Source organism: Lampris incognitus, chromosome 21 (assembly GCF_029633865.1).
Source record: "Lampris incognitus isolate fLamInc1 chromosome 21, fLamInc1.hap2, whole genome shotgun sequence".
Classification (NCBI taxonomy): domain Eukaryota; kingdom Metazoa; phylum Chordata; class Actinopteri; order Lampriformes; family Lampridae; genus Lampris; species Lampris incognitus.
The window spans coordinates 4,375,159-4,397,137 of NC_079231.1; the positions used below are offsets into that span (position 1 = coordinate 4,375,159).

The window sequence follows — 21,979 nt, forward strand, 5'->3', positions numbered from 1 at the left end:
CTCAGCCGTAATACCTTTAACACCGCACCCAGTCTGCCCAGATATAAGCCTTCACTATGGAATAGCTCTCTGGCTATTGTGCCACGCCAGTCTAAGACAGACTAGAGAAGAAATACAAAGAGAGACAGAAAGAAATAAAATGAGAAGCAGTAACTGTTGAGACCACAAACAAAGCCACACAAGACCAGCACTAGCATATACATACAGTACATATACAAACATGGCATGGGAGTTTGATCAGCCAGTCTACATGTGTTTTGTGGACTTGGAGAAGGCTTACAACCGTGTACCCTGGGGCACTCTGTGGGGGCTACTGCGGGAGTATGGGGTACCGGGGCAGTTGCTACGAGCCATCCAGCCCTCGTACAACGAAAGTGAGAGTCTGTGGCCGTATTCTTGACACAAAGTCAAACAGTTTTCGGTGGGTGTCGGACTCTGCCAAGGTTGTCCCTTGTCTCCAATTCTGTTGGTGATATTCATGGACGGGGGGGGGGGGGGGTTACCCTTTTTCTCTCCAATTGTACCTGTCCCATTACCCCAATCTTCCGAGCAGTCCCGGTCACTGCTCCGCCCCCTCTGCCGATCTGGGGAGGGCTGCAGACTACCACACTCAATTCAATTCAGTTTATTGTCATTAAAAACAATGTGCAGGCACATGTTAAAAATGAAATGAGGGCTGTGGCTTCACCGAACAGTGCAAGACAGACACAGACAAACACAACAAACAGTATAAGATATACACACATGAAGATCAAAAGCTAAAACTAAGTTAAAAAAGAGCTGGAGTACAAAATATTTAAAAATATCTACAGACATTCAGTGGGTGGCCAGGTTCAGGTGGGCAACAGCTTGTGGAAACACATGCCTCCTCCCATACATGTGGAGTCGCCAGCCGCTTCTTTTCACCTGACAGTGAGGAGTTTCACCAGGGGGACACAGCACGTGGGAGGATTGTGCTATTCCCTCTAGCCCGGCCCCCCCCCTCCCCTCCGAACAGGCACCCTGACTGACCAGAGGAGGCGTTAGTGCAGCAACCAGGACACATACCCACATCCAGCTTCCCACCCGCAGGGACGTCCGACCAAGCCGGAGGTAACACAGGGGTTCGAACCAGCGATCCCTGTGTTGGTAGGCAACGAAATAGACTGCTAAGCTACCTGGATGCCCACACAAACACATTATGGTGGTAGCCAAAAGGTTTGAATATCCTGACCATCGAGCTTAAAGGGGTGTCACTGAGCCCTTAAGCAAGGCATTGAACCACTTCTGTCAGCTTCCTCATGGAGAAGGGTTTGAGACTGAGATGTAAATGTACACTCACTGAGCACTTTATCAGGGAAACTATACTATAGTGGGTAAGGCCTCCCTTTGCTCTCAAAACAGTCTCAATTCATCATGGCATAGATTCCACAAGATATTCCACAATAAATTCCTTTGAGATTCTGGTCCATGTTGACATGATTGCAACGTGCATTTCTCCAAATTTGTCAGCTGCAAATTCATGCTGCGAGTCTCCCGTTCTACCACATCCCAAAGGTGTTCCATTGGATTCAAATCCGGTTACTGGGAAGGCCACAGAGGAACACTGAACTCAGTGTCATGTTGATAAAATCAGTTTTGCTTTGTGACATGGTGCATTATCATGGTGGAAGTAGCCATCAGAAGATGGGTAAATTGTGGCCATGAAGAGATGCACATGGTCAGCAACAATACTCAAATAGGCTACGGCATTTAAGCGATGAGTGGTTGGTATTAACAGGGCCAAAGTGTGCCAAGAAAATATTTCCCACACCATTACATCACCGCCACTATCCTGGACTGTTGACACAACGCAGGTTGGGTCCCTGCATTGTCATGCTGTTGGCGCCAAATTCTGACCCTACCATCTGTGTGTGCATGAGCAGAAATTGAGATTCATCGGATCAGACTACGTCCAGTTTTGGTGAGCCTGTGCCCACTGCAGCCACAGCTTTCTGTTCTTGGCTGACAGAAGTGCTGTTGTAGCCCATCTGCCTCAAGGTTCGACATGTTGTGCATTCTGAAATGCTTTTCTTTTCACCACAACTGTACAGAGTGGTTATCTGAGATACCGTGGCCTTTCTGTCAGCTCAGTTTTTCCCACCATTCTGAGTAAACTCTAGAGACTGTTGTGTGTGAAAATCCTAGGAGATCAGCAGTTACAGAAATACTCAAACCAGCCTGTCTGGCACCAACAATCATTCCACGGTCGACGTCACTGAGATCACATTCTCCCATTCTGACGGTTGATGTGAATATTAAGAGAAGCTCCTGACCCGTATCAGCATGATTTTATGCATTGCACTGCTGCCATACAACTGGCTGACTAGATAATTGCATGAATAAATAAAGTGAGTGTATGTTGCTGTATGGATATATCAGCCTCCCCTGGAAAAAATAATTCAAAAGCGCACACCTGCGGTAGTTCAAATGTTGGGATGAGTCGTCTCTTTGGGCAATTCTCTGTCATAATGAATTCCTCCACCCCTTCCTCTCTGTTATTTGCTCCTCCCTCCTTCTCCTTGCTCCATCTTTCCAGGAAGATGGACAGGAACTCCATAGGTCTGGCCTGAAGAAGAGAGAGGGAGAGAGAGAAAATGAAAACACTTTTAACACTGTGACTAGACACGCTCAAGGCTTGCAAGCCATCAAAACATATTTGGTTCTGGTCTAATTTCTAACAGGTGCTGACAAGGTTACATCAGTGTATTTTCCTACATTACAAACTGTACCATGTCTACCACGAATTCCAACAGAAACCCAAAGGGTACTGATGTTAAACTGTAAACCACAGTAGTTCACTTCAGTATAGTTACAGGACGGTCCTTGCGTAGATGGAAAAGCTCTTGTCATCTTGCTCACCTCTCCTCGTGCAGCTAAAGCTGTCAATCCTTCAGTCAGAGCCTCAGTTGCGTCTTTAGACACACAGAGATCCTCGAGGCTGACTCTCTCCCACAAGAAGTAACCTATAAGAGCAATGATTAATCATTTCATATGCATGTTTAATAAAGGGGACAGAGAAGGCATGCTGGGTATGTAAATAGCTGTTATATGCATGCAAAACTGTATGTTTGCATGCATCAATGCAAGTTATGGCTTATAATAATAATAGTAATAATAATAATCATTACATTTATATATATTATATAATGACTGCTGGGATAGGCTCCAGGATCCCTGCGACCCTGAGAGCAGGATAAGCGGTTTGGATAATGGATGGATGGATTACATTTTTAGCGCTTTTCTAGACACCCAAAGCTCTTCACATTGAAGGGGGTAACTCACTTCAACCACCACCAATGTGTAGCACCCACTTGGGTGATGCACGGCAGCCATTTTGCACCAGAATGCTCATGACACATCAGCTTGAGGTGGACAGGGAGGAATCATTGAGCCAATTACCTGGGGTGGGGGGTGATTAGGTGGCCGGATGGAGACAGCCAGGTCGGGAATTTTGCCAGGACACCGGGGAACCCCCTACTCTTTGTGATAAGTACCATGGGATCTATAATGACCACAGTGAGTCAGGACCTCGGTTTAACATCTCATCCGAAGGATGGCATATCCTACAGCACTGTGTCCCTGTCACTACACTGAGGCATTGGGATTTGATATTCATCTCATCATCAGCCACTTCTCCGGGGTCGGGTCGCGGTGGCAGCAAAATAAGTAGGAAACTCCCGACGTCCTTCTCCCCAGCAACACCCTCCAGCTCCTCCTGGGGGATCCCAAGGTGTTCCCAGGCCCAGATTGGACATGTAGTCCCTCCCTTGATAGTTGTTGTTTTTATTAAGACCAGAGGGAAGACTGTCCCCTACTGGCCCACCAGCACAACTTTGGGCAATTTCCCAGGAGGTCTTCCATCCAAGTACTAGCCAAGCCCATACCTGCTTAGCTTCCATCATTTGGCAGAGACAGGGTACATGTTGGTATGGCTGCCGGAGTGTTATGTGTTTTGTTTGTGATGGCAAGCTACATTTTGTGCATGTATGAGAATGGTTGCGGTCCTCAAGGGTCTAGGCATGTATGTATATCTGGGCACAAATGCACATATATATTTGTTTTGTCTGTATGCATGTGTGTGTGCGTACATGCATGTGTGTGTGTGTGTGTTTGTGCACGCCTCCCTGTGAGTTATAGCTGTGATTAGATCTGCGTGCAGGACACAAACCCATGGCACGACCCCTGGCCTCCAGGCTGACTCTGTGTAACTGTGGCCCCAGGAGGCCCCTCAGGTCCCTCAGAACCTCCTCCATCCATTGCGCCTGTCTGCACCAGCCCTGCAACACATCCTCACTCACATAGTGCAGGGCAGGGACCACCGCATCCTCACATATGTGCAGGTTTGAAACTCCAGCACACACGCCACTGTGGGACCATTCACCCAAGACTGCAGAGGAGGAGAGACAGAGCATGAGATGGAGCGATCAGATGCAGAAAATTCACACAAAAAAAGAATCACATTCACACTTGCTCCCTTCACAATTACAAACAAAAATCTACGTACCCCGGCCACTTTGGGTTTGCAAGTCGTCTTGGTTTACATTATACTGTACAGCATGTAAACCCTTTGACCCGCGTCCCACATATTAAGCCCATGTGCAGCAGTCTGAAGCAATTTTGCTTACTGAAATAGCATTTTGATTAGAGGGGACATTACAAATGTATCCTGCATTACCCCACAAAGTATTACTGTGTCCTGCATTTGGACTGTTTGCATCTGGTTACCCTACTTGTAAATGAAGGATAAAAGAACCATGGCTGCTAGTGTATACAGCGCTGATGTGGGATGGAGAAAGAACAGTGTACCTCTACAATGGCCAACACAACACCAATAAAATGAAAGCCAAATGAAAAGTTCACGACAGACAAACATTCAGCCGTGAATACCCCATTAAATGCATTCTTGGAAGTTTGAGTCAAACACAATTCGAATGGCTCGGGATCAGACAGAATTTCTCACAAAGGCTTGCAATTCAGCAATTTATGGGTTGTAGATTTTAAGAGCCAACCCACAAATTTTCAGGCTTGAATCATTATTTACTGCATGACTGACTCACTATTCTGGAAGCTTCCCGTGGCGAGACCCATTGGAGCCCGAACCTCCAGACCAGTCAGAGTGGACAGAGTCTGGATAAGAGCCACCCCTGATTCTGCAGGAGAGGCAGAGAAATAGTTTAGTTTAGTTTATTAGGACCCCCATTAGTTAACGCCATGACGTCAGGCAGTCTTCCTGGGGTCCGACACAGAAATCACATGCTTAACAAACAATTATATACATACATTATATATATATATCCATCCATCCATTATCTGAACTGCTTACACACACACATACACATTCACGCCTAGGGACAATTTAGTATGACCGATTCACCTGACTTACATGTCTTTGGACTGTGGGAGGAAACCACAGCCCCCGGAGGAAACCCATGCAGACACAGGGAGAACGTGTATGCAAACTCCACACAGAGGATGACCTGGGATGACCCCCAAGGTTGGATTACCCCAGGGCTCGAACTCAGGACCTTCTTGCTGTGAGGTGACCGCACTAACCACTGTGCCACTGTGCTGCATATGTGAATATGTGTGTGTGTATATATATATATATACATACACACACTTACTTACAATGTTCCATCATGAAATTATTAGACAGTACAAACAACAACAACAAAAAAAAGGAAAACCAGCAAGCAAGATGGGTCATTTGCTGTTCGTTCATACAGTTAATTGCATTAAGTACTTTTTTTTTCTTGAAAGCGGTTCTGGTATTTGTTTTAATAATGTGAATTGGTAAGTAATTCCATCCTGTAAGGGCTCTGTAGTTACAGTATATTTGATGAGATTTGTCCTAGGTCTAGGGGGTAAGAGAAGAAGTGAGGCAGAAAGAGAGTGCAAAAAGACAAAGAGAGAAAGGAAACACAGGAAAAAAAGCCTACAACACGGACACAGAAACAAATTACAGAGACGTGGTACGTATGTGTTTGTGTGCCTACTGACCAGATGCTGCGAAGGGGGAGAAAATGTCCACCCCTCCTCCTTCCTCACTTAATACAACCCAGCCGCATAGTTTTTCCCAGAACTCTCTTAGGTCGGGGTCCAACACATTCTTCTCTGATAGGCTAATACCTGGAGGGTCAAAGGTGAAAGGGTAGGATGTGACAGAATGGACAACAGCTCTAATGTAGCAGAGAGTACAACAAATATAATATAAAATACAACATATACAACTGAAGAAATTGAAATACAACAATAACATTCATTAAAAAAAAAAATCTAAGATAAATTTACAATGTATTTATGATGATTATTTTTAAAAAATGTTCAGATAGAGTGGCTTTTGCATGGCATTAGCCCAGCGCTAATTGCTAATTGCTTTCTAGCACCTTTTTACCGTTAGCCATGTGGGTCGTTAGCTGTGGTGTTTGCTAAGGCTAGCTGGCCCTGCTGTGCATCAGGGTTAGCCCCAACGAGCTGATTAAATTTAGCCTCGAATCATTTGGCACATATGAAGGGGTGAATACTAACGCGGGGCCAACTCTTAGCCTGGGGATTAAGCTAGCCAAGTATAAGTGACAATGAGAAAGCACTTAAAATTTACAAAAATAATATGCCTCGAGCATTACATTCTTTGAGAATTAATGTAGCCTACATGCCTGTCAGCACCACGAGGGCCTTACAGTAAACTTTCAACATGTGTAGCGCCAGGGGAACCTGAACTGACCTTAGAAGCATTAGTGCCATATTCTCCCTATTGAGTTACACAGGGAACCCCCGACCCTGGCAGTTTAAGTGCCATGCTCCGACCGTTAAGCTACATGGAATTAGTTATGTCTTCCAAAGAAAAATCACATCACTCACTGTGAAGCAGATGGACCTCCTCTGTTCCTCCTGGGGCCAGAAGGCCCAACCTCTGAGCCTGCTGCCCACCAAGGGCCCTCTCCACCTGGGCTAACAGAGCCGCGAGAGTCCCTCTGTGGTCATACAGAACCAACACCACTTCAGCTTTCAAACCACTCAACACCAGCTTGATTGAAAGCAGAGAGAGAGAGAGAGAGAGAGAGAGAGAGAGAGAGAGAGAGAGAGAGAGAGAGAGAGAGAGAGAGAGAGAGTATGGAGAAGTTAGGAAAATTTGTTCTGTAGTACAGTACTTTTTTCTCTCTATTCTTTTCAGGTTAATAGGACCAGGGTGGGGATGGGGAGAGGGGTAACTTAATTTCACTCTCACCTCATAGGCAGGAATCCTGGTAGAGATGAGCAGTAAGAGAGGTGGGCTGGTGCGAGGCACGCTGGTAACTGCATGTGGTGGAGGATAGCTGCAGGTGAAGGATGACAGTGTTCATTTAAGCCTGTTATGTTTCATGGAACATAACATGGGTAAATGAAATACAAAAAAAAAAAAAAAAAAAAGAAGACTGAATTTGCAGGTGCAGGAAAGTTTTACAACACCCCCACACCTTCCCTTAGAAATAACTTGTCCATATACAGCAAGAGAAATAAAATATCTCGGTTAATTATTGCGGTGGAGTCAATAATTTCACGAGGCTCATATTTAAACAGAGCATGTGGATAAATTTCATCAACGATAATTTTGAATAATTGACTTTAAAGTAATTATTTTCATGAAGCCATATGCAAAAAAATGACTAAACCGTGTTTGCATGATTCATGTCACACTAAACGTGACCAACTGATCTATGTGCAGTTTCTAAATGACCTGCCGATCACTCCTGATGGTTTTCTGGTTGAACATTAACTTCTCACTGGCCTTTCATATTTCATAAAGACGTAATGTTGCAGTATTTGTCAGAGCATTATGAAAGCCATTGGCACATTATGATTGTATTATAATCAGTATGATCATAACGTCCTACAACATACTATGATATTTAACGCGGAAGAAATTAAATATAATAATACTTTTCTAATGGGATAATGATCGAAAATAGATAGATGATAGAGGATACTGAGCATTTTTTTTTAAAAAGTGACAGCTAAATATATATATATATATATATATAATTCATCTTAATATTCCGCTCCTCATTTGTTGAACACGCTTACCAACACCATCGATGGTTTCTGGAGAGAGGAAAAAAAAATTTTATTTTTATTTTTATTTATTGGATTCAATTTTATTTAATTTAAATTTAATGATTTAGAGCTGAAACATACAGCCAAACATGGTACTTTTTAAGGACAGTAAATATTAACATTCAGCCAAAAGAGTACAAATTTTTAAACGGGTGAATGCTCCATTTTTTTCATCATTTTACTAAATGATGGACTTCAGGGTTATGATCTTAGACAAAATACATGTCTAAAAAAAATTTAGTTTTACTAAAACTGTATTTTTTTATAATATAAAATACAGTTTTACTAAAACAACTTTTCATAAACATATAATATATAATACATAGAACACAAATAATAAGCTTATAATGCACTTTGGAAATAATCTTAAAATCTACCAAAACGTTTCTGACCTCACTGGATTGAGGACCGGGCGTCTCTCCAGGCTCAGAGATGGCCTGATGGGCTGCTCCTTGTTGAGGCTAGAGAACTGAGTGGTGGACCCACTCTTCTCTGCAGACGAGGAGAGGAGGGACCCAGACTTGAATGTGACCCCAGAGCCGAGCATCCCTCTCCGGCTCCAGCCGTCCCTTGGTTGTGTGCTGCTGCCCCAGGCTCTCCTGTTTCGATGACGGAGTCCTGCAAGGATAACGGGGGTAAACCCTGGTCATTGGATGAAGTACAATCCTCCAAATTGCCAAAATATTTTCAAAGATTATTTCGCCTTCTTGGATGACTTGGGTGAACATGATGCAAACTGCACTTGACAGGAGATAGCGGATGATTGGACGGAGAAATAGGGTCTGATCCAAACCCACGATATTGAAAACACAGTGCATGTGTCACATGCAGTCCAGTTTATTCACTGTGCATTCCTACAAAGCTACTCCTTTGTATGGTTGAACTTTCTAACAGCACACACCCAATATTACTCTTAGCTGACCTGTCAAACTATTTCAACAAAAAAACATATGGTTTATTAATTACATATACAGGAAACTGATAGAAAGATGTGAGAGAGAAATCAAAACGCTATCAGGCAACCAGCTGAGCAACTGGGTAACCCCAGTGATGACAAATTTTCCCCCTTTTTCTCCCCAATTGTATCCGGCCAATTACCCCACCCTTCCGAGTCGTCCCGGTCGCTGCTCCACCCCCCTCTGCTGATCCGGGGAGGGCTGCAGACTACCACATGCCTCCTCCGATACATGTGGAGTCGCCAGCCGCTTCTTTTCACCTGTCAGTGAGGAGTTTCACCAAGGGGACGTAGCGCGTGGGAGGATCACGCTGTTCTCCCCAGTTCCCACTCCCCCCAAAACAGGCGCCCCAACTGACCAGAGGAGGCGCTAGTGCAGCGAGCAGGACACATGGCTTCACACCCGCAGACACGACCAACTGGGTCTGTAGGGACGCCCGACCAAACTGCAGGTAACACAGGGATTCGAACCGGCGAGCCCCGTGTTGGCAGGCAACGGAATAGATCGCTACACTACCTGGACTCCCTAGTGATGACATTTTAATAATTTGCTGTGTCTTCAATGCCTTTTAACGCGTCTTTCATATCTGATTATGTTTGCTGTTCCCAATCTGCTGATTGATCATCCACTTTTTCTAACTCTCTCTGCCCCCCCCCCCTTCTTTCTCTCTCCATCCATCACTCACTCTTATCCTCTTGCAGCTTCTCTCTGATGACCTGCCTGAGCCTCCTCTCCTTTTCTCTCTCCTCCTCCTCCTCCCTTCCAGTGGTGGGCTTGTTGAGTGTGCCGTACTGCTCGGCAGGCTCTCGAGGAGTGAGCCAGCTCAGGGTGGAGACACAGGTGATGTAGTGCTTCTTCCAGGCTCCGTACTCCTTCTCCCCTGGACTGTACGGCAGGAACCAGCCTAGTCGCACACACCGCCCTGCCCATAGACAGTCCTGGAGAGAGAGAGAGAGAGAGAGAGAGAGAGAGAGAGAGAGAGAGAGAGAGAGAGAGAGAGAGAGAGAGAGAGAGAGAGAGAGAGAGAGAGAGAGAGAGAGAGAGAGAGAGAGATGGGGGGGGGGGTTAAGGGGAGAGAAGACAGAGTCAATATACATTTTTCTGTTATCACTGAATTAATGCAATTGTTAATCATCTGCAAAAATGCATACATTTTTACAGTCAACATGGAAAAATCATGAATACAAATTCACTGGTAAGACTTTTCTAAAACTGTAAGAGGAAAATGCCGTCTAGTATTCAAAGATATTTCATCACTTCCGGTGACTATTGATCATTGTTCCCTGAACTGCACAAGGGAGAACCACCAGCAGGGCTTATCTGATACATCAGTTTGATATGCAATGTCCTATTAAACACACAAAACAATGCCAGAACCTTTCTTACCTGCTCGGCCAGAAACCTCCAGTGCCAGTTGACCTGGGCAGCAGAGCAGAGGTCACGCGGGTTCAGAAATGACATCACATACAGGGAGAGAAGGCGTGGCAGCACCGCAGTGAAGTCCACTCGCGTCACTGGAACCAGCTCGCTCAGCCAGTCTCTGCAGATTCTTTTCCAAAGGGCAAAGGTCATCCTTTAAAATTTGAACCTGGTTTCCAGTTAAGACAAAGCAATTTTGGGGAAAAAAGATTTCATGTTGGTGGCATGTTGGCACCATGGTGGCGCAGCGGTCGCCTCACAGCAAGAAGGCCCTGGGTACGAGCCCCGGGGTTGTCCAACTTTGGGGGTCGTCCCGGGTCGTCCTCTGTGTGGAGTTTGCATGTTCTCCCCATATGGGTTTCCTCTGGGGGCTCCGGTTTCCTCCCACAGTCCAAAGACATGTAGGTCAGGTGAATTAGCCGTACTAAATTGTCCCTAGGTGTGAATGTGTGTCGGCCCTGTGTGATGGCCTGGCAGCCTGTCCAGGGTGTCACCTTGCCTGCCACCCAATGACTGTTGGGATAGGCTCCAGCATCCCCGCAACCCTGACAGCAGGATGAGCGGTTTGGATAATGGATGGATGAATGGATGGATTTCATGTTTGGCACAAGTACGAGTGCTGCAAAGATTTTTTGGACCCCTGTCAATATGTGACAAATTATACAGATAATCCCCATATGTGATTATTGGAATCTTGACGTGATATTAATGGCGTCACTGTCGGCTTACAATGACTTATACACAGCACTTCCAAGCGAGTGGTATCTGAGAAAGCAATAAAACTCAGATTTGCATTGGGTTTTCCATTCTTTTTTCGGGGGGGGGGGGATTTTTTCCCCCTTTTCCCCCCATTTGTATCCGGCCAATTACCCAACTCTTCTCAGCCGTCCAGATCGCTGCTCCACCCCCTCTGCTGATCCGGGGAGGGCTGCAGACTACCACATGCCTCCTCCGATACATGTGGAGTCTCCAGCCGCTTCTTTTCACCTGACAGCGAGGAGTTTCACCAGGGGGACGTAGCGCGTGGGAGGATCACGCTATTCCCCCCCCCCCCCCGAACAGGCATCAGAGGAGGCGCTAGTGCAGCGACCAGGACATATACCCACATCCGGCTTCCCACCCACAGACACGGCCAATTGTGTCTGTAGGGACGCCCGACCAAGCCAGAAGTAACATGGGGATTTGAACTAGCGATCACCATGTTGGAAGGCAATGCAATAGACCGCTACGCCACCCAGACGCCCCGGGTTTTCCATTCTTTACTGCATCCACTTGACCTGCAGTCCTAACTGCATGGCTCTGACGGGATTAAAATCGCACATGTCTGTAAAACCTGTTTTATTACTATATCTATGCCCATTAGTAATCCTCAAACACTTAAATAATATTTTCCAAACATTTATCCGACTGAGCTTTGCAAACATGCACAGTGATTTTACCCGACACTTCATAAATTATTCGTTTCTTCTTTGCCGACATTCTCAGAATACCAGACTAGTGGTCACCGACAGGTTAATGCAGCCTTAAGGAATACTGTGCTGTTCATAAAAGATAAGCCGTAGCCATGTACGATATGCTTTCATTTTTCTACCGATGTGCCCATTACTTAGTCCCACGCACATGTCCTTGGCTCAAGTTAATCCTGACTCATATCTGTTCTGCACAAATCTTCGTCTCTTTGGAGTGGCTCGTCGAGTGCCTAAATACTAGCAGTGCCTTCAACATCTGTTTACGACCGTGGCTGCTCTCGAAAGCTGAACAATCTACAAGAGACTCCAGAGCAGACATTATTTCACTTCTGTACTCCATCTTAGAGCCGAAACTAAATGAAAGTAGAAAGGGGGGTGAGGCGATATGACAGAGAAAGAGGAGAGGAGACGCTATGTACGGGTATGAAGTGGTGAGCCAACAACTGGGTGGCGTACTAAATTGGAACTAGCCTCCAGGACTCAAGCCTCGGTTGCAGCAAGAAAACCAAAACAAATGTCACCTCCGGGGATCAGTTAAAAATGTTAATTACAATTAATAGAACATCACAGTCATGTAATACATACCGCAGTTCTGATTTGACATCAGAAGGGAAGAAGAAATGAGGGCCTTACTTGAGCTGGGACCTGGTGCAGCGGGTCAGCAGGGCGTGCAGCAGGTGCTTCCTCTGTCGGTCGTTCCACAGGTCAAACCAATGGAGCAGCAAGCTGATCCTCTCCTCAAATAACTGAGAGTAAACAGAACACGGGAGGACAAAAATAAACAGAGCACGATGCCGACAAACATGGAAGTTAGCCAGTGAACAATGCACAACAAGACCCCCCCCCACACACACACACACACACTTTTTTCCTTGAGAAAAGCTGCAAGAAAACAAGCAAGACTGAATCCCTGATGAAAGTTAATGCTCAGGTGCATCAAGTCTTTCATTACTAAAATCTGGTGTATTTGCAGTCAGGCCATGCCTTATTGTAGACCGAGCTAGTTTGAGTGGCGCAATTCCCATTTCTCAGCTAGGTATTTTTTTGGGCTACATTTGACCCTAGTTGAACCTTTTCAGCCTTTAGTGCATGTCCTATGTATGAAACCTCGTATATAGAGGACATAGTGCAGCCTACCCAGCCACATACATGTCAAGATTGTTTCACCAGTAATATTAGCCATTCTGACGAGGCACAATATCTCAAATTTAACCATTAACCGACACCAGATGTCAAATTTCTATGATAGCAAAGAAGAGTAGGCCTATGTCTAATTTTGTGTTTTGTGCCATTGCTTGTCTGGGGTCTTAGTTTGCAAATGCAACAAATAATGTTGTGTTTCTAGCTCCGTTGGAGAGCTGGAATAGGAAAAGCTCAAATGCTACAGGCATTAAGGGACGCTGACTGCTAACTAGGTCTAAGGAATATAACTCCACAGGTCTCATTTGGTTAATTTGGGCCATTATTGGTGTAGCAGCGTGGCAAGTCAGTGGGACGAACATGAGGGCTTAAAAAGTGATACCGCTTTTTATGACTGACCCTGCAAGTTTAGACCAACTCTGCCACCTGCTGGTGAAACAGGAGATAGCACTGGCAGTGGGGCTGGCTATTATTCAAATTCTTTCATTATTATTAATAATAATTTGTATCATTGCTCAGAGGAGCACATGTACACAAACAGCAAAACGTGGCATTGCATGGTCTAAAATATTAAGACATGCGCGTGAAAAAGCGGCTGCAGAGGCATGAAACGCAGCTACCGGTGAGAGCAATGCGCTACGGTGCACGTAGAGCAGGGCTAAACACGTGCATGTGGAAATGCACGTGTATTTAGACATAAACAGACGTGCATTGATAAACACGTGTACTAATAACTCCTTCTGCATACGGACGCCGTTTGTCCCCCTCCCCTGACCTGCTGGTTGCGAGACCTGTTGACCAGCGGCGTCCAGGTACTGAGGCGGGTCTCTGCGGGCCCGGAGGCCGGGGAGGCCCCGGGGGTGTGCGCAGACCTCGGACCGCTCTCCATCGCTCCCCGTGGGACGGACCGGTGCGGGAGAGGCGCCGAGAACACGCAGGTTCGGTCCACCTCCTCCGCTGGCGAGGGACGGCGGCGACCCGGGCTCGGTAACCTGAGAGACGCACCAACAAACGGAAACACACACGCGTTCCTTCACACGCGCAAACGCGCGCGCGCGCACGCGCAGCTCAGCCGTCACTCAAAGTTTGCAAGTTTTGCAGAGCGAGTCGCATTTTACACAGCGCCTTTCTAGCTGCAGCAGCCACTCGGGAGGTTTCTCGCTTGGTCTGAGTCAAGGAACACTGTCGGCCATATACTGACACATAAAACCTTTTTATTCCCCCTTTTTCAACACAATCAAAACAAAATCGCCAAAAAAAAAAACAGTCACAGCAATAACATCCCATGTGCCCACCCACACACGTCCAATCAATACAAACTTAAAGTCCACAGAATAAAAAGGCCATCCGATCGATTAAAGCAGCTCCATATAGATGATTATTGCCCTCCACCTGAAAATGATTTACATTTTAAATACACACTTTTATTCACCTGACGCACATTTTTAAACAAATAAGGCAACAAAAAAAGAAGCATACATCAGAAATAAGGCGTGGTTGTGACGTCAACATTTTGGCTCGTTCACGCTTTCCATGGCCAAAATAACACACGTGTGATATGTGCAGCGTGTTACACAGCTCACATGGATATGTGCAAATACAGTCAACCCTCTGCACAGTGTCGGGGGTGATAACACCATCAGGCCACAGACGTGTACCGAGGAATCGCATGCAGAACCACAAAAACATCTTTTTCTTTTAGGACAGCAGTTTCCAGCGGATCTATTGTATTCAAAGGTTATCTTTTTGGGTGCTATTCAAGCCTGCTTTGCACAGCAATCATCTGGAATAATATAAATATCTGTGATTTAGTTTTTCCCTAAGGTAATCAGACTCAAGATTGCCATTACCCAATCCTGCAAAAAAAACACCTTGTTAAAAGCCAGACTGGCCTGTGATCGTTGCCAACAGATAAGACAAAGTGCACCCGAGCAGATTTACACCTCGGTTAAATACTAAAAACTATGTACTTGATTCATTTTTAACTTTCTGAAGACACTCTGACACTGCAAACAAAAAGCTGAGCTGAGACTGCTCGGTGTCGAGCAGTTATTAGCCGGAAAAATAAGGATCTTTTGTCAGATGTTGTAATGCAAATCTATTTTCTCAAGTGAGTGATGATGTTATTATGGGGGAGACGCCTGCCAAAAAGCAAGCTCAAGCATGTGTGTCTGAAAATTGCCCTGCAAAGGGAACCATAATGGCAAGAAAGTGGATACCATCTCTGTCTTGGAGAAAAACATAGTTTGCATCTCAAATTATAGTTTGAGATAATAATAAAAAAATATTTTTGACAAATTTAATTGGCCAAAATCTGCACTGAGTAAAGTGATACATCAGATTAGTATCTACTTTCGGCTGCCACGTTAGGCATTTAGCACTGGTATTAACAGTGAGAAAAAAAAGATTTTTACAGTGCATCCCTGATATGATGTCTGATAATGCATCCACCCCCGGTATAGCCAGGGACGGCTGTTCTACAGCTTAACTGCTCTTTCAGAAATACTGGCAAAGAGTAGTGCATAAAAGATCCAACTCCATCCTCCTGTCCGTCCAGACAGGACAAAACAAACTCAAAGAGCAGACACAGGGAGAGGAATCACATACTGGCGGTCCGGGGGATCTCCTGGGTGTCTGCCAAGTTTAGTTTCTGACTGATGCAGTAGGGTCAAAGAAATTATCGTCGTATATTTGTAAAAAGTACCACCAGGATGACAAGATTATCATTAAAAGGAATAACGTGACATTGTTGATGTACTGATTATTATACCAAATGAAAAGTGAATGGACACGGTGGTGTGCGTGCAGGGGAATATGGTGGGCGTACCCCATCAAGAAACTGAAAGAATTTGTAGCCATCTGATTATCAAGACTATCAAGTTTTAGGTTGACATTGTCGGAATGAAAATTAGATCTTAAGAAGTTGGACGGTCATTTTTTTTGTCACTTTGAAGGTCCTGTTTAAAATCATGCACACACAACACACACACACACACCATCAGTGGTCAATCGGGGTCGATTACGACCGTCCTCCCTCTGGATCCTCAGGTGGGTGTAGAGGCCGATCCTGGAGCCGCATAATGGGAGGACGCCTGCGCGTGACAGCTTTTTACGTGGAGTGGCTGATGCGCCTGCAGCCACCACATGGTCCTTGGCAGGGGGTGGCCAGGGTCCAATGGCATGGGGATCCAAGATGATTGGGGGCCACCCTCTGTTGCAGCCTTCATCCATCTTCACTGCTGTTGTGACCTGGAGATATCTTCCGCCAGTTCCACCACTGAGGTCTTTGTTGGGTTGCGCTTCACCCGGAACCTCCCCCTTGACCTGTCCACCTTGGGTGACCCTACCAGCAGCCAAGCTCCGGACAGCATAGCTCTTGGTACATACAAGCTTCTCCACCAAGGCAAGGTGGCGATCCAGGAGAAGTGTACGTACACACACACACACACACACACACACATGCACTCGCACATGGTCTGCACTGAAGTAAAAATGACTGAAAAGGATACATCGATGAACTCAGCTCCTCAAGCTGTGAAGAGAACAGAAAACAATATTTTAAACTTGTTATACAGGTCAAACACCTAATGGCTAAATTAACACAGTTTATTCAACATGCTCAGATCAACATGAGATCAAGTATGGTCTTTATCATGCACCCAATGCGTGGAGTAGTCCAAGATTAAATGTGCCAACTAAACATCAGTGTTTAATTCACAGTGCTTGCATATTTAGAGCAAGAGAAAAGAATTACACGACTAAATCCTTACTGGACTTTGACCGGTTTACATAGCAGCAATGAAAAGCATTATCCAGAGTAGCTCAAAGTAAGTGCTAGAGATCACGGAGCTTAACATCCTGCATGACTGACATAACAGGATAGAGTATCAGCAGCCTTTGTTTTCGGAGAGAATACTAACAAGTTGTGCTCTCTTATCCCAGAACTGGACGGTGACGATACCCCTGCCAGCACAACTCTGAAGCAAACAAGTACCGCATATGATTGGTATCTTAGTAGAAAGCTAAACGCATGCCCCTACTTAAACAGAGTAAAAAAAATTTTTTTTAAAAAAAGCAAGTATGGTTAAGGAATGTAACATTTATTTATTTATTTGAGGGGTTTTTTTTCTCCCCAATTGTATTTGGCCAATTACCCCACTCTTCTGAGCCATCCCGGTCGCTGCTCCACCCCCTCTGGCAATCCGGGGAGGGCTGCAGACCACCACATGCCTCCCCTGATTGATGTGGCGTCGCCAGCCACTTCTTCTCACCTGACAGTGAGGAGTTTCGCCAGGGGGACGTAGCACGTGGGAGGATCACGCTATTCCCCCCTGAACAGGCACCCCGACTGACCAGACGAGGCGCTAGTGCAGCTACCGTGATACATACCCACATCTGGCTTTGCACCTGCAGACGCAGTCAGTTGTGTCTGTAGGGAGGCCCAACCAAGCCGGAGGTAACACGGGGATTCGAACCTGCGATACCCATGTTGGTAGGCAACGGAACAGACCGCAACGCTAAGGATGTAATACTTATGGACTGGGAATATAAACCTAACCAGATGCATCCAGTAGAACGCCAGACGTGGCTGCTAATTACACTGTTATGACATAATACAGTAGATTCATGGATGGATAAAAAATAAGACAGTTTTTATCAATGAGACCCCTGTTCTGAGAGTCAGAATCTGTGGGGATCCGCTCCTTACAAGCCTTACGTTAAGCAGGAGTTTATCCATGTTGGTGTCACAGGCTGTTTTCTTCTGGTCCTCCGGCAATTCATCCACCTCGCTGTATAGGTCAAAGTGCAAGCCAGCCAGCTTCTCCTGCATCTCTCTGATATGCTCCATCTGGTCAATAGAACACTCGTTGCCTGAGACATGGGGAAACCAAAAAAGAGGGAACAGAAATGAGAAGGAAGAAAGACACAGACAGACAGATGAACTAGTTTTGGCTTTTGTATGGCTCGCAATACCTTCCTGCCGTCTTCTTCAGCATTTCAACACTTCTCTCCCTCTTTCTTCCTCTTGCATCTTCTATTTTGCTTTCCTCATCTCCCTCCTTCTTTCTTTCTTGAATATATAGTTATTGAGTTTTTCCACATGGAAAACACCGTATTTACAGGAAGTAACCATCGTGTGTTTACAGTGGAAATTATGAACAGCTTTGACCAGGTGTGGAAAGTCGGTGAAACACTCAAGATGGGAATTGGCCACAATGGGAAAAGTTGCCAAGAAAGATGGGGCGCTTGCTGTGGGTTAACTAGGCCATGTCAAAACTTGACAAGAACCCCCTAAAATAAAGCACAATCCGAACCTGAAATGGCATGCCCCATCACATCCTCCACCCTACATGTTGTAAGGAATGGGATAACTCTCCATTAACAGCACTAACACTGAGTAGTCTTATGTGCGTCTCTGAAACACCCCCATATTGTGTGTACTTTTGTGTAAATCGTGTAAACACAACATCCATTGCACGTTGTCAGTCTTGAGAGAGAGATCCCTCCTCTGTTGTTCTCCCTGAGGGTTCTTCCTATTTTTTCTCCGTTAAAGGTTTTTTTTTAGGGAGTTGCTCCTTATCCAATGAGAGGGTCTAAGGACAGGATGTTGTGTTGCTGTTAAGCCCACTGAGGCACATTTGTAATTTGTGAAATTGGGCTATACAAATAAAATTGACTTGACTTTTGGTTTAAGTTTATTTTTTCATCCAGATCAATTTGAGCTGATTTGAATTTAGACATCTAGTGTTCCTCACTGTCCATATCTTCAAGAGTTGTAAAATGGTAAATGGACTGCATTTATATTGCATTTTTTCCAAAGTTCTTTACAATGAATGCCTCAAATTTCATCCACGCACACATACAGATGTTGGAGTCAACCATGCAAGGTTGTTACCTTGCATGGTTGACAGTTAGGGGCTAGGTGTTAGGGGCAGTTAGGGGCTTGGTGTCTTGCTCGGTGTTAGGAGCAGTTAGGCTAGGTGTTAGGGGCAGTTAGGGGCTAGGTGTCTTGCTCGGTGTTAGGAGCAGTTAGGCTAGGTGTTAGGAGCAGTTAGGGGCTAGGTGTCTTGCTCGGTGTTAGGAGCAGTTAGGCTAGGTGTTAGGAGCAGTTAGGGGCTAGGTGTCTTGCTCGGTGTTAGGAGCAGTTAGGCTAGGTGTTAGGAGCAGTTAGGGCTAGGTGTTAGGAGCAGTTAGGGGCTAGGTGTCTTGCTCGGTGTTAGGAGCAGTTAGGCTAGGTGTTAGGGGCAGTTAGGGGCTAGGTGTCTTGCTTGGTGTTAGGAGCAGTTAGGCTAGGTGTTAGGAGCAGTTAGAGGCTAGGTGTCTTGCTCGGTGTTAGGAGCAGTTAGAGGCTAGGTGTTAGGAGCAGTTAGGGGCTAGGTGTCTTGCTCGGTGTTAGGAGCAGTTAGGCTAGGTGTTAGGGGCAGTTAGGGGCTAGGTGTCTTGCTTGGTGTTAGGAGCAGTTAGGCTAGGTGTTAGGAGCAGTTAGGGCTAGGTGTTAGGAGCAGTTAGGGGCTAGGTGTCTTGCTCGGTGTTAGGAGCAGTTAGGCTAGGTGTTAGGGGCAGTTAGGGGCTAGGTGTCTTGCTTGGTGTTAGGAGCAGTTAGGCTAGGTGTTAGGAGCAGTTAGGGGCTAGGTGTCTTGCTCGGTGTTAGGAGCAGTTAGAGGCTAGGTGTTAGGAGCAGTTAGGGGCTAGGTGTCTTGCTCGGTGTTAGGAGCAGTTAGAGGCTAGGTGTTAGGAGCAGTTAGGGGCTAGGTGTCTTGCTCGGTGTTAGGAGCAGTTAAGCTAGGTGTTAGGGGCAGTTAGGGGCTAGGTGTCTTGCTTGGTGTTAGGAGCAGTTAGGCTAGGTGTTAGGAGCAGTTAGGGCTAGGTGTTAGGAGCAGTTAGGGGCTAGGTGTCTTGCTCGGTGTTAGGAGCAGTTAGGCTAGGTGTTAGGGGCAGTTAGGGGCTAGGTGTCTTGCTTGGTGTTAGGAGCAGTTAGGCTAGGTGTTAGGAGCAGTTAGGGGCTAGGTGTCTTGCTCGGTGTTAGGAGCAGTTAGAGGCTAGGTGTTAGGAGCAGTTAGGGGCTAGGTGTCTTGCTCGGTGTTAGGAGCAGTTAGGCTAGGTGTTAGGAGCAGTTAGGGGCTAGGTGTCTTGCTCAGGGACACCTTGACTTTTTGCCAGGAGGAGCCAAGGATCAAACCAGCAACCCACCAGTTACCAGATGAACTGCTCTACCTCTTCAGCTACTGTCGCCCAGGGCTATTTAAAGTGCTGGGATGTGCGTGAGACAAAGTGCAATATATCAATGTTGTTTTCAAATGCTTTTTATAGTCTAACTTACCAAAGGCTTGTAGTTTTCCTGAGTGAAAGTCATTCAGGAGACTAAGGAGCCCTTTCTCCATCTCCTGTACGTCCGACACATCTGTCAGGAAGGAGTGCTGGATGTTGGGGGCGGCCTGGCCCTGGTTCTGACTGGTTATTCCACTTAAACTTAACGGAGGTCTGGGTTTATCTCGAATTCCCCTGGAGAGAAGGCATCGAAGGAGGAAGTTACTTTTTCAACACACTTTAAATCTGCAAACTGGACTTTCCATAGAGTTGGCTATGAGTTCCACTGACTTCCTCAATCAATAAATCACACCTTGCTTTACAGCACACATCATACAGTAAAGTGAGATGTGCTGTACTATACATTCATTAAGATAACATGCACGGGTTAAAACTAGTATTGCAACAACAACAAAAAAGTTACACCTGGAGAGGTGGACTAGTCAAAGTAGGCTTTGTTTATTGTCTGTTTTGCTCCTGTCGTCACCCTATCCTCTGTGCACTTGTTTTATGCTGAATGGAAAGTACACTGCGTTTGCATTTCAGTGTAAGAAACGTGCCAGTTTATATGGTAAAGTGATCGATAAGTCATCCCGTGCAATAATGATTTACGAGTCATCGATAACATGAGAAACAACTGCGGCTTCCCCCAGGGAGCACCTCCTGTTCTTGGTCCTCTGGCCGGGGTGGGTCCCCGCGTTGTGGCTGTAGCCGACGTGCCGCCCCCCGTGAGAGGAGCCGCTCTTGCGGCCGGAGCCGGCCGTCGGTCCCGCCGGGTTGCCGGAGGCAGAGGGCCTGGGACTCTTTCTCTTCAGCTTTCGCTCCTCCATAGCCGCATGTTACGGTGACGGCCGCCTAGCTAGCCCGAAACGCCACCGACGAGAGGCGACGCCGGTGCTAGCGCGGTGCTAGCGCGGTGCTAACGCGGCTAGCTTGGGAGCCCGCTCGCCGGCCAGCCGAACTTCGGCGCTGTCCTTTCAGGTAAAGAGGAACAGCGTTCGGCCGCGGAAGAGAACCGACCGCTCCGCGCACCAAAAACACCGCAGAATGCGTCCCAAACGGCGGCGGGCAGGGCCGCGGGAGTGAGACGTCTACCCGGGGGCACCCGTAGCGCGTCCGCCCGACTTCAACACAACTTCCAAACCTGGTGGGGCGTCAATAGACGTCGTCACTAGGGCCGAGTACCAATTCGTACCGGCCAGCCCTATGTATTTGAACAAGGGGTGCATTATTCGGTGTGACCGCTAGGCGGCACTGTAACTTAGCTGTTGTGTTACTGCGTTTGTATTGAGACCACAGAATAAAAAACGTCGCCGACTGACTAGACATGGCTTCCACCGCATCACATATTAATTTGTTTGTTTGTTTGTTTGTTTGTTTGTATCGGGAAACGTTAACGAAAGTATCGGTTTGCCTCTTGAGATAAACAAGGTTTATCTGAAAACGCGCCACCCCCTTTGCGGAGCGTCCTTAACGGCTCCTTGCTCTTCGGATTGGAACTGAGCCCGACGGAAGTTATAGCCAAACGTGGGCCGCGTTTCAACACGGTTTTATCTCCCTATGCCAAACGGA

General features: G+C 46.3%; 2 protein-coding genes across 3 annotated transcripts in view; both read right to left on the reverse strand.

The window, feature by feature from the left end:
* Positions 1 to 15,747, reverse strand: part of LOC130131715 (epithelial cell-transforming sequence 2 oncogene-like) — a 27,915-nt gene extending 12,168 nt beyond the window's left edge. The window contains exons 1-15 of one of the 2 annotated variants that reach the window (XM_056301502.1): positions 15,707 to 15,747; positions 13,875 to 14,091; positions 12,593 to 12,705; positions 10,458 to 10,620; positions 9,757 to 10,009; positions 8,508 to 8,733; positions 8,086 to 8,103; positions 7,250 to 7,337; positions 6,883 to 7,048; positions 6,022 to 6,150; positions 5,079 to 5,171; positions 4,190 to 4,408; positions 2,881 to 2,984; positions 2,435 to 2,587; positions 15 to 101 (exon numbers count right to left, since the gene is read on the reverse strand). In XM_056301502.1, coding sequence (XP_056157477.1) covers positions 15 to 101; positions 2,435 to 2,587; positions 2,881 to 2,984; positions 4,190 to 4,408; positions 5,079 to 5,171; positions 6,022 to 6,150; positions 6,883 to 7,048; positions 7,250 to 7,337; positions 8,086 to 8,103; positions 8,508 to 8,733; positions 9,757 to 10,009; positions 10,458 to 10,620; positions 12,593 to 12,705; positions 13,875 to 13,988 — 1,926 coding nt within the window. In that variant the 5' untranslated portion in view covers positions 13,989 to 14,091; positions 15,707 to 15,747. The remainder of the gene's footprint in view (positions 1 to 14; positions 102 to 2,434; positions 2,588 to 2,880; positions 2,985 to 4,189; positions 4,409 to 5,078; positions 5,172 to 6,021; positions 6,151 to 6,882; positions 7,049 to 7,249; positions 7,338 to 8,085; positions 8,104 to 8,507; positions 8,734 to 9,756; positions 10,010 to 10,457; positions 10,621 to 12,592; positions 12,706 to 13,874; positions 14,092 to 15,706) is intronic. The other variant, XM_056301503.1, reaches the window with a different exon arrangement.
* ccdc28a (coiled-coil domain containing 28A) lies at positions 14,173 to 21,555 on the reverse strand. Its single transcript, XM_056301510.1, has 5 exons — positions 21,068 to 21,555; positions 20,421 to 20,602; positions 17,817 to 17,971; positions 16,609 to 16,631; positions 14,173 to 15,753 (listed from the first exon to the last, which is right to left on the reverse strand). Exons 1-5 carry the CDS (start codon positions 21,235 to 21,237, stop codon positions 15,699 to 15,701), a joined length of 585 nt encoding a protein of 194 aa, XP_056157485.1. The 5' UTR covers positions 21,238 to 21,555; the 3' UTR covers positions 14,173 to 15,698.
* Positions 21,556 to 21,979: the final 424 nt, after the last annotated feature.

Coding starts and splice junctions, on each gene's coding strand:
- ccdc28a (XM_056301510.1), bottom strand. CDS start 21,237: ATGGAGGAGCGAAAGCTGAAGAGAAAGAGTCCCAGGCCCTCTGCCTCC. Junction 17,972..20,420: donor AGGAAAACTACAAGCCTTTG/GTAAGTTAGACT, acceptor CCCATGTCTCAG/GCAACGAGTGTTCTATTGAC. Junction 15,754..16,608: donor GAGGAGCTGAGTTCATCGAT/GTATCCTTTTCA, acceptor CTACTGCATCAG/TCAGAAACTAAACTTGGCAG.